General features: G+C 37.7%; 1 protein-coding gene across 1 annotated transcript in view; it reads left to right on the forward strand.

Annotated features, from left to right (window-relative positions):
- Positions 1-17,838, forward strand: part of TAFA4 (TAFA chemokine like family member 4) — a gene marked incomplete at its 5' end in the record, with an annotated part of 131,719 nt that overhangs the window by 80,091 nt on the left and 33,790 nt on the right. The window contains one exon of the mRNA XM_081318340.1: positions 3,002-3,157. Coding sequence (XP_081174466.1) covers positions 3,002-3,157 — 156 coding nt within the window. The remainder of the gene's footprint in view (positions 1-3,001; positions 3,158-17,838) is intronic.

Here is a 17,838-nt window from a genome sequence, read left to right on the forward strand (position 1 = left end):
TTCTGCAGTCCATTTCTATGCAGGTTGAACAGCAAATGGTATCGAGAGGCATATTTCTTCTGATTGCAGAATAAATTTTAGCCATTAATGCTAATAGCTCTATTATCCATGAATTTATCTAATTCAAAGCCACCCAAACTGAATGTCATGACTACATCTGAGGGAATTCCAGATTTCAGTTAAGTATTGTGTGAAGAAGGGCTTCTTTTTGTTTCTTCAGAATCTCCCACCACTAAGCATTATTTGTTGACCCCAAGGACTCTACATTTTCCATACCATTTGTTCATTCATTCATTCATTCATTCATTCATTCATTCATTCATTCATTCATCATATTTCTGTACTGCTCAGGAGCTCTGGGCAGTAAGAGGAGCTCTGAACTGCCCTTCTAAACTAAGATATGTACTCAGAACTTTCTAAACCGGAAAACCCTCTGTGATGCTGTTCTGGATGTGCTCATGTATGATTGTAAGCCTAGATGTATTCATTAGGGAATTTGGGAGTCAATGAAGGGTTCTCATGAATTTGAATGCACATTGGCTTAGGTTCTTGAATTAAAAACAATTCTTGTCTTCCACTTGATGCAGTTGGCATTCCTGGGCCCAAATCTACAGAGTTTGAATAAAAGAAATGAGTAAGATATTACAATAGCCCCCCCCCCCCTGATCTCTGACTGCTAATTTTGGGAAACATGCTGGCAGCATATCATGGCTTCAGGGCACCAAGCTCTATTGCTGTTTTACCCCATGGTGCTTCAGTTTAGTGAGTTGACTGCTCATAATCCAGTGTTTAAAAAATATCAACAGATCTCTCCCACACAAATTATCAGGACAATAAGCACCTTGATTAATTCCCGTTGATGCAACATTATTAGCAAGCTATTAACCTGTTTAGGTCATTTAAGTGTACAGAACAGTACTTATTCTTTATTTGTTAGCAAAATAAAATAATCTGTTTAAAGGAGCTTGGACATGTTCACAACAGATTTTAGGAATTGATTTTTTTTGAAAGATATGGAGACACAAAGATGTTGCCTGCTTATTTATTAGTTTGCAATGTATCTATTGCCCCAAAGAGCTTTTTTTTAAAAAAATGCTATTACTTAGATGTTAGGCATGTCAATAAAATATAGAGGCTGTCAATAAATATAATATACTGGCTGTGATCAACTGTTTTTTAGTACAATGATCGACCTTTTTGCAACTTTCAGTAAAATGGATGATGCATCCCACAGTTAAGCATATTTTGTTAAAAAGGTGGTATCTAGGGGCTGGGGAGCTTGAATAAAATCTTGCATATTCTGTTATTTGGCTCATATTCCCCCTTACATAGTTTTCAGTGCAGCTATCTAGGTCTTTAGGTAAAGTAATAGTTCTTTATTATACAGAGAAACGCTGTAGAGAAAATTTATTAGAGGACTAATCTGAGTCTTCATGGGATCTGAATTCCAGTTGTAGGATTTCATTTACCTATGAAGTGACTTCAGATTGTTCTCAGCACTTATTTTAATATTTAGCATAATATTAGTGTTAAAAATGCAGATTTAAACTAAATTGAGGGTGCAAATGAGCATCAATTGCTGATTCTTTTAGAATGTAGGCTGTGTTGAATAGCATGTTAACTTTGGAGTCTTGATTTAATAAAACATAATGAGGACAAGTAGCATGTGGATACCAAAAGAAATATTGCTAATCCCTTTGCATGAGTAAGTAAATCTGGAAGCAATACCTCCGCATCAATAACTTTCAGAAATCATCTTCAAACTTTATGGTTTAGTAAGCAAGGATTCATGGTTTAATTCAAGCTTATGTTTAGCTTCCATTCTCTTCTATCAGGAAGTAAACAGGAACATTAAAAGCTATTTTAGCAACATGGATTACTCTTTGGTCTTTCAAAATTATTTTTGTTCTTATGTGGGAACTTGTATCTTTAATTCTATATCCCTTTAGCTTCAAATGTTAACTCACATTTTTGCCTGGCTTTGCTTCTGTAAGAAATATTCATGCAACCCGATGAGCATGTTTTACTATTCCCAAATCACTGTTGCCATGTACTACTAGTAAATGAATAAATGTTGCTGTTAGATATACGCATTAACTTAGTCCTTTGTAAACACTGATAAGGGCCCAAAGTCTGCAAGTATGTTGTATTACTTTTGGTAAATGTATCAGAAAGTAAAGCAAAAAAGTTCACTCTATCTGTACATCAGAATTCTGGAGTAGGGGTATGCCTCAATCAGTAGATTGCCTACGTTGAAGATAAGGTTACCTGATTGGACTGCAATGAAGTAAATAGAATCTTGTTGAATAAAGCTTCCAGTAGGTTATCATGAATTGCTCAAACAATTGTTTTTAACCTATAAAGCGCTTTATGGCTATTTTCAGGAGTGCCTCTTTCAGCTGAAATTAACCTGACCAATGTGCCTCTTAGGGAAGAAATTGCCTTAATTTCTGTAAGGTAAAGTCAAGAGAAATCTGAAACTGTTTTTTGGTAACAATCTATGCCTTATGGCAGGGGTCCCCAACCCCCGGTTTGTGGACTGGTACGGCATGCCAGCAACCAGTCCACATAAACAAGCAAAGCCCCATCCATGGGATGCAGGCAGAACACAAAACCATACCCCCTCCAGTCCGCGGAAAAATCTCTCTCCACGTAACCGGTCCCTGGTGCCCAAAAGGTTGGGGACCTCTGCCTTATGGAATAGTCCTGCTAATGTCAGACAAGTGCTCAGTTATTGGAAGCCAGTTAATACCAAATTGCTTTTAGGTTTTATTACATGATTACAATAGTATACAAATAAAGAATTATTCCATTGTAATGGATTGCATGACATGGATGACTCACAGTGTAATGGGTGAAATGATGGGTTAAGGAGGCTGTAATAAGATTTCTCATAATTCATCCATGAACTGCATTTTCTGGGAAAAACGTGGAAACGATGAAAGTCCTATGTCCTTCGTAATCAGCGCTGAGACAATAACCTATGTCTTGTTATTCGTAGGCCTCAACCAAGTTAAGCAAGGGACCTGTGAGGTGGTTGCAGTGCATCGGTGTTGCAACAAGAACAGGATTGAAGAGCGGTCACAGACGGTCAAGTGCTCTTGTCTCCCAGGTCAAGTTGCAGGCACAACACACGCGCAGCCATCTTGTGTCGAAGGTAAGGATCTTTACCTTAGTGGCTTCAGAATTGAAAGACTCTCTCCGTCTCCTTGATGTTGTGAATTCATAATTGATAAAAACAAGAATAAATCCTTCTCTTTATTAAAGTTAGACATATGTTTCTTTACATGTAATTAGTAATTGATTTATATAATTGATACAGTTAATTAGTTATAGTAGTGAGATATTAGTAGAGATCATTAGTAAAATCTTAACCCAAAGGTCAATCTCCTAAAATTAAGTGTTTGTTCATACTGGCTTCTGCCAGAATGATTACTAGTTATGGTAATAGGTATTTTTCACTTCTTTGCATGAAAAAGTCTACTTTGAACATGACTTAAATTGAACAAAGGCCTTTTGGATAATTAATCCAGGAATAGTGAACTTGACCCTATTTGATATGTTGAGTCTTTTTAGCCCCCCCCCAAAAAAAACCAGGATAAAGGAATTAGTTAACTAAGCAAGAGCAGCTAGCCTCCACCAAACATGGCCGTTACTGCTCCCTCTTCCCATTCCAGAAAACCAGAACAGATCTACCACTTTTGTCCACTAAATCTCTTGAAACAATGTAAAATCTGGACTTTGAAGCATGAAAAAACACAGTAGGATTTCACAGTTGATAAGAGGGATGGAATTACTTGTTTCATTGAGCCCTGGTGGCGCAGTGGTTAGAATGCAGCATTGCAGGCAAACTCTGCCGATAGCCTGGAGTTCAATCCTAATGGGGCTCAAGGTTGACTCAGCCTTCCATCCTTCTGAGGTTGATAAAATGAAGACCAAGATTCATTCATTATTCATTATCCGTATCCTACCTTTCATGTAAGTGGCTTATATAAGGTTCTGGCTTCACTTTTATTCCCATGATAGCAACTCTTAGGAGGAAGATAAGGCTGAGACAGGGCAATTCACAGAGTCATCCATGGAATTTCCATGCCTGAAGAAATTAGTTCCATTATGTACATACAAAGCAAACTAGAATCAAAGAATCATTGGAAGTCAGCAGAAAAAGAAGATCATCTTCTGGTTACCTTCACAAGGCCATGCTAGTAATGAAGAGAGGAATGATGAGACTTAAGGCCTGTTTCTTTGAGATGAAACTACATGGGGAATGGACATTTCTGTTTTAGCAGAGCAATTTACAAAATATTTGCCATTTGAATTATAGCCTGGTTTAAAGATTAGAGGCACCCTATGTGTGAATACAGGTACGGTATTTAGCCATCAACCTTAGCCTCAACCTAGGGAGCAAACTGAATTTGTAGTAAAGCTGCTTCAGCTCAGCTAAAAGAAATGGATGTTCACTAAACTCTAATTCTCTTTGATGTTTTCCAAAGGTCATCTTGATTTTCCTCTTTCAGACTGGGCAACCCGGATAGTCTCCCGGTTACGGTTGCTTTCCATAATTTGCTTTTGTGTTTAAATGAGAATTTTTCTATATCAATATATATCTTCTGTTTCTTCCTCTGTCTCTGGCAATGCATAAGAGCAGCCACCCTCATCTGGGTAGGTGGGTGTTCTGAAATGATACCTGTTATTTGAATTTCTTCAGCAGGTATTTATATGTGAAGGGTTTCCCTTCCTTGATTGAAATGTATATTAATGGCTGAAATTTAGATTGCTTTAAAGTAAATCAAGAAATTGCTTAATGTGACACTTTCCTTCCCCCTACTCCCCAACAGCAGAGTGATTAGATTTTTCTCTTCTAGTGGGTAGTTTTTTGTTGCAGCGATAAGAACTATAAATTCTACTTAGTGTTTCTGTCAACAACAGTGAAAAATCCTAAGATATAAAATGTTAAGATATTTATTTTTAGATGAAAGCAAAACAGTACATTATTTAATAGCTTCCTGCTAATTAATATTGACATAGAAAGTGTATTTATTAAGTCATGTAGAAGACACTTAACTTCTCTCTTCATTGCTTTCCACACAAAATCATATCCTTCTAAAATGAATTAGCAATAACACAGAACTTCTAACTTTCTAATTTCTCTGATGTTTTAATCTATGAATTAACCCAAGATTTTCCAATGGTAAAACATGCTCTAGCCAATGGGTAGGCAACCATGGCTCTTTTATGACTCATGGACTTCAATTCCCAGAATTCCTGAGCTAGCCATGCTGGCTCAGGAATTCTGAGAGTAGAAGTCCACGAATCATAAAAGAGTCAAGGTTGCCTACCCGTGCTCTAGCCAAATCATAGATTATACAGTTGTGCTGCTAACTTTTGAATCTTATCTAATGTTTATGTGTTCCATGAAATTTGGAAGAGATACTAAATTTATTTTTCAGGTAGTTTAAATATTCTGTGGAAAGACAGCATCACTTTATGGGCTTTCTAAACAGTAATGTTTGTATGAGTGATAGAATTACTAAGACAAGGCATCAAGACAATGGGAAGAAATCTAAGCTGGAAAAAAACCATATTATGGAGGCAAGTGCCAAGAGTACCAGCATATTACAGTAGGTGCAGATATAGAATGCAGAATAAGAGAGTTGGAAGGGACCTTGGAGGTCTTTTAGTCCAACCCCCTGCACAGGCCAGAGACTCTATGGTCTCTGGATGAATCTCTTCTTAAAAACCTCCAGTGATCGAGAAGGACAGAAACTCAGCTATAAGGATTCAGCTTGTGTAGAATCTTCACAAGTAGTGGGTAAATCAGGACGAATGGTGCAGTTCATCCACCTGTTTGGATAAAAATGTTTGTACTAAGTCCCCATTATATTTTGGATGTTGACCTTTTGTTTCTTCCTGATTAGAAAGTTTTTCATTCGGAGATAAACATAATGTAACTGATGGTTAATATTGATCTTGTGTTTTAACTGTTTTTTTAAAAAAAACTTTGGCTCCCTTAAATGTTCATCCAAGCGCAAAACTGGTGTATAAATTTGCTGAACATTAAATACACAGGCACACACATACTTAATGTATGTTTTAATTGCCTCAGAAGATATCTGAAACACACTTCACAGGTAATCCTCCTCAGTCAGGAGAAATAGAAAGTAATTTCTATCTCCCCAAAGGCATTTGTGCATTATCTCACGCTAGGTGGAACATCGTTTATTTTTGAATTGTTCAAACCTTAGTTATAAGATCAGTTCCCTGAGACATCTTATTTATTCCCAATGTCACATGTTATCTTCTCTTATTCAGAGATTAAATGTTGTTTGTATGTTTACATTTTTGTACCTCATATATTTGGGCAAGCAATTCAAATGTAATTCTCTCTCTCTCTCTCTCTCTCTCTCTCTCTCTCTCTCTCTCTCTCTCTCTCTCTCTCTCTCTCTCTCTCTCTCTCTCTCTCCCTCTCCCTCTCCCTCTCCCTCTCCCTCTCCCTCTCCCTCTCTCCCTCCCTCCCTCCCTCCCTCCCTCTCCCTATCTCCTTAACTTCCTGTCTCTGTGTTTGTATGTGTGTACATACATACATCTCTTCCAAGGCAAAGCCTATAACTTTTTATATACTATGCACTATGAAACAATACACCTTATGATGTAGAATAAATTCAAGATATTTGCTTAAAATATGCATCTAAATGGCAAAGATAGATTCTTTGTGGGTTTTTTTTACAATATTCTAATATTTGCCCTAACAGATCTTTCTTGAAACTGTTTACTGCATATGTTTTGAGATTTAACAAAGGAAAGATTATGTGTGCATATATTGGATGTACAAAACAGGCAACTCTGCATTTCCCTTTTAGTATGATAGCTTACAGTGTTTTTCTAAAAAAAATTATACTGTAAATTCTGGGATAATTTATTCTATATTTAGGGCAAGAATCCATGGATGTCCACTTATACTTTGCAAATCTTATTTTGGGGGGGGGGGTGATGAATGCAATTCTATGAAGCTTTTGAACTGTAGAAGCCTAAAGGAGCTTTTTAATTAAGGTTGTCTGTTCTTGCCCTCACTTGTGTAAGTAATTATTTTCAACATTCATTTCTCTTTCAAAGAGCTAACCCATTGTCCCCAATTTAAGCTTAGTAACTTGAACATTGTGTGTGTTTGTGTGTGAGTGTGTGTGTGTATAATTTATTTAAGCCACTGTAAAGCTACATCAAAATGGAATGCCAGATAGCATATACCTTAATTTAATGGAAAGATTCTTTGTAGGGAGAAACACTAAAGTTAGTTCTTGAGGCTGATATTTGTGTGAAAAAAAAGTTATAACTTTACTTAGGAAATTGTATGGTGATTGGAAAATTTAAGTTACTGAAATCTAGCTACAGCTAATATGCAGTCTGCTCTCCTCCATTAGGGAGAAATAATGATTCAGCTAAAGGGTTGAACTACATAGAGTCAGAAGAGACGCAACTGAAACGAGAGGAAGGAAGTGATAAAAGTTTTCAGAATATCAGGCTTCCGGTTCTGCACAGCTAGCGCACCAGCCGAGGGATCGAAACAATCTGATCCCTACGGCTGATTTCTCTCTGTTTGGGGACCCTAAATGGGCCCAAAGCCACCCAGGGGAGGTGGCAAGGAAGGAAGGAAGCCCCGCCAATCCTGGGGAGATGGTGGTCGATCCAGACATCTGGGGAAAGCTCTCCAAAAACCAACAGAAGAAAGGCTAGCATCATTCATGAGTCTAGCCCAAGGTAGATGCAGCCGAAGCCAAAAAGTACTAAACTAAGCGTAATTGGGTAAGAATATTGATTTTCTCTCTTCTACCTGACTGATTTCCTGAGAAAAAAAGAAAAAAAATCCAGAAGGAAAAATCCTCCAAAAGTGAGGGTGTATGTGTCTTTGTTCCACCCTCCTCTAAACGGAAGTGGCAAATTAAGTTTACCGGGGGGGGGGGGGATTGAAAGATAGACTGGTGCTGACATCTAGTGGTGGATGAAAATACTGCCCTAAATATACAGCCCAGAAAGAGAAGCCTGTTGTTGTGACCTTCAGGGTGTTGATTAAACAAAGAGCAGCTGGACTGTCTACAAAGTGAGAATTACAAAACTTAGAAAAAAACTGACCTTCCTGGAATATAAATATTTTTTAAATTGCGACTTTAAAGTGATTGGCAGAGAAAGGACCTTTGGTCATTATGGAGCATCAGAGATCTGCAGAAAGAACATACCAAGAAAAAATAAATACTTACCGGGAGGAAATGTTTGTTCTGTTATAATAAATGCAAATGATATTAACTTCAAACCATGAGGAAATTAAAAATGAATTTGAAAATTTAAATGAATGTATTCTCAATTTAACGTCACAACAATTAAATGATCAGAAAAAAAAATGAGAGATCGTGTAAAGCAGGCAACTGAACATAAGCTAGTGGAGACTCAAGTGGAGAAGGACTTACAAGAATCATTGAACATTGAAAAGATAACTAAGATCACAAAGTAAATTTGAGGATAAGGAAAAAGATTTGACAAAATGGATTGCTGAGCCGTTGGGAGTACCACAAGAAATGGGGAGACAAGGGATGATGAGAGAAATCTTCAGTGAATATGAAGGGGCAAAATCTTTTTACAAAGACATGATGTTTGATTTGTCTACTCTTTCCACAACAACATTTAAAAGATTATGGAAAGACTCTTTGATGCAATGGAATATATTGATTGAGAGAGATGCTTGGCAAAAGAAGAGAAGAGGGCTAAAATGAGAATTGCGGAATTAGATCAGGGGGTGTATCAGAGGGAATATTTAAAAATTAAACACTTGTTTGAATATGACTGAAGAAATTGAAATATTTTAGTTTAAGAGGGATGAACTGTAAGTAAGACAGTATCTTTTTTTCTTTTTTTCTTTTGCTTTTCAATATGAGAATTATAAAAATGTGTAGGATGATTAGCATAAAGGAAATGTTTTAGATATTTAAATGTAATTGATTTTAAGAAAATACCAATGGATAACTAAAAATGGGAAAAAATGTTTTGAATAGAGTTAAAAGATTAGATGATTGGATTTATTAAATGGAACATTAAAAGATTAAACATAGGTTTAATTATGGGTAAAAAACAGAATTTGGAAATAAGTGTATACTAATTCAAGAGGGGTACGTATTTTAAGTAGTGTATTATTTTCTTTTTTTCTCTTTTTTTCTTTTTGTCTCTGACGTCTTTTCTTTTTCTATGTCTTTTGTGTCTTTTTCTTACTTATCTTTTAAGATATGAAAATAGATTTAAATATGAGATTCAAGGTGCTGGTAATGACCTATAAAGCTCTAAATGGCTTGGGTCCAGATTATCTAAGGGAACACCTGCTGCTGGCATCAACTTCCCATCGTCCTGTGCACTCCCTCAGGGAGGGCCTTCTTAGGGTACTGCCGTTTAAGGAATGCCGGCGGGTTATTCCCAGGGGAAGGGCGTTCTCTGTGGGCGCGCCGGCCCTTTGGAACCAGCTTCCCACGGAGCTTAGGACCGCCCCCGACCTTCGCTCATTTCGTAGGGACTTGAAAACTTGGTTTTTTGAGCTGTCTGGCCCAGACTGAGGGGTTTTAATTATTTAATTAATGGGGTTTTAGTTAAGTTCAGGGATTAATTTAATCTTAGTTTTAATCGTTTTTAATTGTATGTGATGTATTTTAACTTTTAATTTTCCCTGTAAACCGCCCTGAGTCCTACGGGAATAGGGCGGTATATAAATATAAATAAATAAATAAATAAATAAATAAATAAATAAATAAATAAATAAATAAATAATTTAAGGTAATTAATTCTGGGAAAATTTTAACCAGTAGAAATGTTTTGAACATTGTAGGGAAAATAAATTTAAATCAGAATTGTAAACAGGATTTGTGACGAGGCAACCAAGATGACCAGGTAGAAAAGAAGCATGATATTGATGAGATTATTATTGGTAGAAATGTTAGAAAAGTCTATATATTTAATTGTTACCTATCAAATTAATAAGAATTGTATTGATTTAGGTTGCAAAGAGAATATTATTGGAAGAAGAGAAAATCAAGCAAAGTTATAATGTGGATTTTGGAATATAGAAATTAACCGTTAGTGATTACTTTGTAAATATAAACCCGGACAACACGCTGTTTACCAAATATCAAGATGTTTATATTAAAAAATCAATAAAATATATTTTTTAAAAATGTTTTCAGAATATCAATCTAACCAATAGGAACATGTTCCACAGGGACCTGCAGATTACATCTTTTAAGGAAGAGATAAAATATAAGTCCCTCTGCTGCCACTCAAGGTCAGTAGATATAGAAAACAGCTGCAAACTAAGCTGAATTCCAACATTCCCTCCTCAATGGCTGTTGTACCAGTTCATAATCCCCCTTACTTCACAAAAGAGTTTACACTGATCTCTTGACAGTGTCTTGGGGAGTATTCTTCTTCTTTCTCTTCTGGGGAAAAAAACCTTGTGCTCAACAAACCCATCTCACATGCGATGGTGCTTGATACATTGTATGTGGAACAGCTCTGAATTGGAAATCAGAGTGCATTTTTATTGTCTGTATACATGATTGTAGATTTGGACTCATCTGTCCTGAAGTCCAGTAGTAGTTGGCGTAGCCTGGATTAGCCCTTGACAAGCTTGTGCCACAGATACATATCCTGGTTCTTTAATCAGATGTTTTGAAAAGGAAAAGACATTAGGTTATAGTAATCTTGGCAAGCAAACACTTTCAATTTAGCTCCCAATTTATCTCCATGTTTGTAGTTAGAAAAGTCTTGATTCTCTTGCTAACAACCATTTAATGGACAGATCATACTGCTGTCTTCCTGACATTGCAAAATAATGCAGATGATTCAAGCTAATAATGTTTTGCAAACTATTGTCTGCATTCTCTTGATCTTGGCCTTCTAGGATAAACCATATGAGCTAACTCTACTTTATTGTAAAGCTACATTGATAAAATCTTCCAAGCATGAAAGTACAGACCACACTTGGAATATTTCATTCAATTTTGGTCACCACGATATAAAAAAAATGTTGAGACTCTAGAAAGAGTGCAGAAAACAGCAACAAACATGATTAGAGAACTAGAGGCTAAAATATATGAAGAACAGTTGCAGGAATTGGGTAGGTCTCGTTTAAGGAGAAGAAAACTGGGATGACATGATAGCAGTGTTCCAATATTTGAGGGGCTGCCAGAAAGAAGAGGTGAGGGGGTCAACTTATTCTCCAAAGCACCTGAAGACAGGACAAGAAGCATTGGATGGAAACTGATCAAGGAGAGAGCCAAACCTAGAACTAAAGGGAAATTTCCTGACGGTCAGAACAATTAATCAGTGGAACGACTTGCCTCCAGAAGTTGTGAATGCTCCAACACTGGAGATTTTTAAGAAGAGATTGGACAACCATATAGGGTTTCCTGCTTGAGGAGGTTGCACTAGAAGACCTTCAAGGTTCCTTCCAATTCTGTTATTCTGTTTTTCCTGAGCCTCTTGCCCTGCCTGCTATCCAGGTGCTACAAGTAATTCTTGATTTACATCTGTTTGGTCGGTGCCCATGTGAAATTATGATGCTGAAGAAAGAGAGTTATGACCCCTGCCTGAAGTCATGAGTAACTTAGTCATGTGATCAAAATTTGGGCACTTGGCAATGTGCCTGCCCTTACAGCCACGACGGTGCTGCAACTCCCACCCACCTGCTTATCTCTAACCCCAACTCAGCCACCCACCCAGCCCACCAGGGTACACAAAGTTGCCAGGGCCCTGGCGGTCTCAGCCCACTCCCTGACTACTTGTTCCCACCCCACCGTACCCAGGATGCTCAGGCCTTCTCCCTGCCCCACCACCCAGTTTATTTGCCAGTTTATGGTAGATGAACTGGCTTTAAAATAATCAATTAAATCCAAAAATACCTCCCACAATTTGACAAAAATATTCAGCTCCAGTTTCATTTGGACAATAAATGGCTAAAGACTCAAGGAGTTCAGAGAGTGGCAATAACTCCCTTCTGAAGGGTGAAGATAAATCTGAAGGACTGTTGAACTTGTACTGAAATGTATATACAGAGATATGCGTTCCTTGCAGTTTTTAAATATAATTATTTAAATGTTTACATTTTAAATGTAGTTATTTAAAATAATTAATACCTTTAGGAGAAACTAACAATAGAGGGCATAGAGATGGGTAGGCTGTGAAACTGCTAGGTAGGATGTTTTTTTCTGGTAAACTAAAACATGTCTGAATACTCCTTAGGCTTACTTTGCTTGAGATATATTGGAAATCTGTCTGCTAGATTGGATACAGTTTTTTGAGATGAAAAGTCGAATATAGCTAATCCTTAGCTTACAGTCATTCTCTTAGTGATCATTCCAAGTTACAACAGCACTGAAAAAAGTGACATATAAACTGATCCTTGCACTTAACCCCTGTCGTAGCATCTCCACAGTAAAATGATCAAAAGTGAGTGCTTGGAATTCAGTTATGATGGTTGCAGCATCCCAGGATCACTTGAGATGTTTCCAGCCAGCTTTGGACAAGCGTAGTCAATGGGGGATTCACTTAACAACCATGTAATTCACTTAACAACTGCAGTGATTAGCTTAATAACTATGGCAGAAAAGATCGTAAAATCAGGTGCAATTCACTTAATAACCACTTTGTTCAGCAATGGAAATTCTGGTCCCAATTATGGCCATAAGTTGAGAACTGCCTGTATTTAGCTATTCTCTGTTTGTGAGGATTATAGAGAAAAGGCTAGTTCTTATGTTACTTTGGAAGCACAACAATTTCTAGGCATATTGTCCATACTCCAGCACAACAGAAGTGAAGCTGCTGTGTCAGTCAAGGCTTCAGGTCACACTGTGCCAAGCAAGGTGATGGGTGCCAATATGGCCTGGGAAACAGTTTATAACTCAGCATCAATCTGAAGCTGGTTATATTTTCTTGGGAGAGTTATTTAAAAAGGCACAAGAACCAAAGGCATACATAGCTGCCCTAACTAAGTCAGCAGAAGCGCATCACCTTCAAAGCAGAGTTGTTTAATCTCACAACATTCGCTTTGCTAAATTTTTTTTAAAACACGTTGCCAATATTAGATGCTACAAGGTGGTTTCATGTTAGAGAGTCAATTGAGTCCTCAGCCAGGATTCACCTCCAACATTCAGTTCAAATCAAATCAATCTTTCTTACAGTCAAAGATGAGCATGAGGGTGATGGGGTGTATATATTATATACAGTGCTTTTTTTCTAAAAAAAAAAAGTTGCTGGAACTCAGAGGTGCTGTCACTGGGAGTGATGCCTGTGTCTTGCTATGGCATCGCCGCCCGTCCTTTCCACCCCTGCCCCTGCGGCTCGGAGCCACATGCCGCGGGGATTCCCCTCCCCACAGCCGCTGTGGGGATTCTCCTCCCCGCAGTTGCCACGCCACGGCCCTTGCTGAGCCCTCACCCGGAGCTGCTGCGAACCCCAACCCAGAGCTGTGTTCCTTGTGGCAGTGGTTTCCGGCGCCAAACAGCTGATGGCTTCCAGCACTGGCACTCGTTCACTTACTGCCCCATCGCTTCCAAATGCAGTAAGTGAGTGAGCGAGCAAGTGGCGTTTGGAAGCGTTTGGAAGCGACGGGGCAGTAAGTGAGTGTGTGAATGAGCAAATGGCGTTTAGAAGCGACGGGGCAGTAAGTGAGTGAGTGAATGAACAAATGGCGTTTGGAAGTGACGGGGCAGTAAGTGAGCGAGCAAGCAAGAGGCCTTTGAAAGAGACGGAGTGAGTGGGGGAAAGACTGAACGAGGTGCCTTTGAAAGAGATGGAGGAGTGAGTGAGAGCGACTGGAGGCTTTTGTGAGCAAAGTGTGAGTGAGTGGGGGGCTTTTGCGAGTGAAGGATGAGAGAAAAAGGGAAAAGTGAGGGAGAAGGGAAAAAGAAAAGGCACTGACTTCTGACTTCCTCTGTTGCAGGAGTAGAAGGAAGCATTAACATTGAACCTCAACTTTTTACTTTTCCATAATATTATAAACTAGCCATTTCTATAACAATAAATGAATCTAACCAATGAAACTCAAAATACCGCCCCCCCTTTTTTTTAGTCATCAAGTTTTTGACACCTTGTTAAGCACTGGTGGTGCTTGAATATTGTCATGTCCTAAAAGTGGTACAATTTCTGAAATGGTTGAAAAGCCCTGATGTAAATGCAGCCTAAATTGTTTATTGCCAACCTATTTGGAAATAATATCTTACTTACCTAATTGACATGGTGTAGTTGGGCAGCAGGGAGGGGTGCAAAGTTCCTGCCTTCACTGCAGACAGCTTGCCTGTGCAACGTTTGCTGGCTGGGTCTTTTGGTGTGCTCAGCAGCAATTACTATTGGCTTTCGAAAGCCAATAGGCCAGGCATAGGCAACCTTGGCTCTTTTATGATTCATGGACTTCAACTCCCAGAAGATGTTACATAACATAACATCAACTGGAAGATGTTAAACTGTCCTTCTGTTTCTTTCCTTCCCAAAAATTGTGTTAATGAGTCTTCTCTAAGCTCTGCTGATCAGCTTGTCCTGGATTGTTTTGCCGTAAAACAGAATGATTTGCAAGTTGCAGTTGAGACAGCCCATTTCATTTCCAAAAACATCCAGAAAAATTTGTAACAAACATTGGAATGCTCAAGGCCATGTTTGTATTTCCCAGCAATCTGTTACTGGAAGGAAAAAGCAATCCCTGCTGCGTTACTGGTCCCAGAGAAGCATTTGCATGTATGCAGGTATCCTTAGGGTGCCATAGTTATGGATGAGAAATATTGTTTGCAAAGTTGGCATTTCTGGATATAATACAGATATTTGGGACTTATTTTTGTTTCTTTGCATGTTTGATATTTTTAAAAAGGCATATGCTACTGACTACGCTTATGCACATATGTACCATCTTTTGCTAGGATACATGACCACTGCTTGTCCAGAGTGTGAAAAGTGAAAGATTGTGACTAAACAAAATTTTAATATACAGATAATATCACCAGCCAGCCTTTTTAATAAATGTTGTTATTGACGTTAAGCTCACCATGGAAAACATCATATATTGTTATGTATATACTAGGTTAATTATTTAAAGACTGAAGTGCAACATAACTAGATTCTAAATAACCTATTTTTCAAAACACACAACAGTCCAAACAGTAAAACTAAAGTCTAAATTAAGAATATTTCATTCTTAAGAATTGTTTAATTTAAAGTGGCTTAGTTGTAATAGATGGTTATAGATTCAAAACAGTTTTCAAGAGTATGTACAAAAGATACTATTTTTTTCTAGCATCAGCTAAATTAGACATATTACATTGAGAAAAATGTTTCTCATTTCTTTCCTGTTACCTTTATTGATTTCATTGCAGAGATGTTAACATAGGAAATAGATTATTTTGTTATCTAATTTTACCTTCCAAAAGACAGAAGCAGATGAAAAATGTGAGGTTCTTTCCTGTTGGCTTTTTTGAATTAGCCTGAGCCAGCATGGCTCAGCTTGGAAACCTCTCTTTCCCCTCAGCGTGGCTGGCTCAGGATTTCTGGGAGTTGAAGTCCACGAGTCATAAAAGAGCCAAGATTGCCTAACCCTGCAATGGGCTTTCAAAAGCCAATAGAGGGAGCTTTTTTTTTTTTGCAAAAAAAAAAAAGTGCTGGAACGCCGTTCTGAGCGTTCTATGGGAAAAAAAGCCCTGATTATATATAATATTTTAAAGCTAAGTATTTTGAGTACTGTTGCACAATACTACATGTGGTAGCACGGTTGGTATCTGAAAGGACCAAGGAGGTATAAAATGGTTCCTTGCACAGGATATTTATATGTTACTGGTAATGCCTGGAATAAGTTGATTAAGTTGTCTTAGCTATTAAGTTTCACAATTTTAACTCCAACCTCTGTGGACCTCATCCCATATTTAAGAGGTTCCTTGGGGGGGTTGCATAAGTGCACTAACATGCCTTTTGCTCCTGTCATATTTAGTTTTTTTCATTTTGTTTGTTTGAATTTGTAATTTTTGCTTGATAGTTAGATGATAGATAGATAGATAGATAGATAGATAGATAGATAGATAGATAGGTGAAAAGGTGATATAGAATGTCTAGAAAATCTATAGAATGTGTGAGTCTCATGGTTTCTAGCCAGGCAACTTAACCACTAAACCCAACTGACTCTCTTCCATTGTGATATTTTTTGGATTGATATGCTAAGGAAATGGGTATGCTAAGGAAGTGTCAACAAACTTTTTCATGTTCTAAATCAGGCATGTCAAACTGCTGGCCTGCTGGCCGGACGCGTCATCCCAAAACCGTGCCCACCCCATTGCCGGCAATGGGGAAAGAGTTGCGATACGTCGCATGTCACGTGACATCGCGAGTTTGATATGCCTGTTCCAAATAAATATGTTAAACTTATTGGAGCTTCTTTAGCTTACCCCTTCTGTTTGTTTAGTTTTTATCATGGACATTGATGGGCATCCCTGCAGTTAAGCAGTGTGTGTACAGTATATGCTGAATTTCAATGATTCCAGATGTTACAAAAAAGAGTCTTAGCAACTGCATAGATCCAGTGTGGTTGACCATTATCATAAAGTCTCACCAACAATGGAGTTATTGTAATCCTTGAACAGTGACAATAGTAGCTGTCACTTCATAAAGATAATTTTTCTGTAAGTGCTTGTCTACAATGTAGCACTTTAATTTCATTCTGCCTCTCATTGTTTAAATGTTGTACTATACCCCCTTAAGAAACCTTGAAATAGTATGTGAGATAAATATATTGGCTACAAGTCTGCTGTGTAGAAACAGGGAATGGATAAGATTATTGCTTTATACCTGCACTAGAACAAGGAATAAACAAAGAAACAATTTAATTAAAAACATATTTATACTCAAGGGTTACTCTGCTTGTACTGTCTACATTTTGTTTTCTTCTGACCTTCTCATTTACAGTTTACTTTCCCAAGTCAGAATTGGCTGAGATGATTATTATAGTACAGGAAAGCTTTCCCCCTAAAAGAAATGGCATTCTTTTTAAAATATCACAAAATAGCTTTTAAACATTTCCTATTATTATAATTATTCCTGCACCGAGCAGAAGATTCTACAGTTCATTTAGTAACTGTTTGAAGTTACAATGGCACTGAAAAAAGTGACTTATGACCATTTTTCACACTTGCAACCATTGCAGCATCCCCACAATCATGTGATCAAAGTTCAGGCACTTGGCAATTGATTCATTATTTATGACCCTTTCAATGTCCCAGGGTCATGTGATCAAATTTTGTGACCTTCTGACAAGCAAAGTCAATGGGGAAGCCAGATTCACTTAACAACCGTGCTACTAACTTAACAACTGCAGTGATTTACTTAACAACTGTGGCAAGAAAGGTCGTCACGTGGGGCAAAAATTCACCTAACAAATGTCTCACTTGGCAACATAAATTTTGGATTCAATTGTGGTCCTAACTGGAGGACCACCTGTATTTGATGTCTTCAACAGCTCCTCCCCAATCATATAAATTTGTGCATATGTACGTGAGTGTATTTATTAGTATTATAATTGTATATTTAAAATATCTACAGTACTAATATCAATACACATATTGTTTATGTTAATCAAAGCCCTATTAAGTAATTTATTACCTTTTTTGTAGTGGTCATTAAGGGAATCACCATGGTCATTAAGGGAATCTGTGGTAGTTAACAAACACTGTGACAGTTAAATCAACCCATCGTTTCCAATGGTGGCGTTTACCAAAGTAAATGCTGGGTTTTGGCAAAAACATCATAAATTGCAGGATGCTATAAATGCCCACCAAGGCA

This window comes from Vipera berus, assembly GCF_964194415.1.
Source record: "Vipera berus genome assembly, chromosome: 2".
In the NCBI taxonomy this organism is placed as follows: Eukaryota; Metazoa; Chordata; class Lepidosauria; order Squamata; family Viperidae; genus Vipera; species Vipera berus.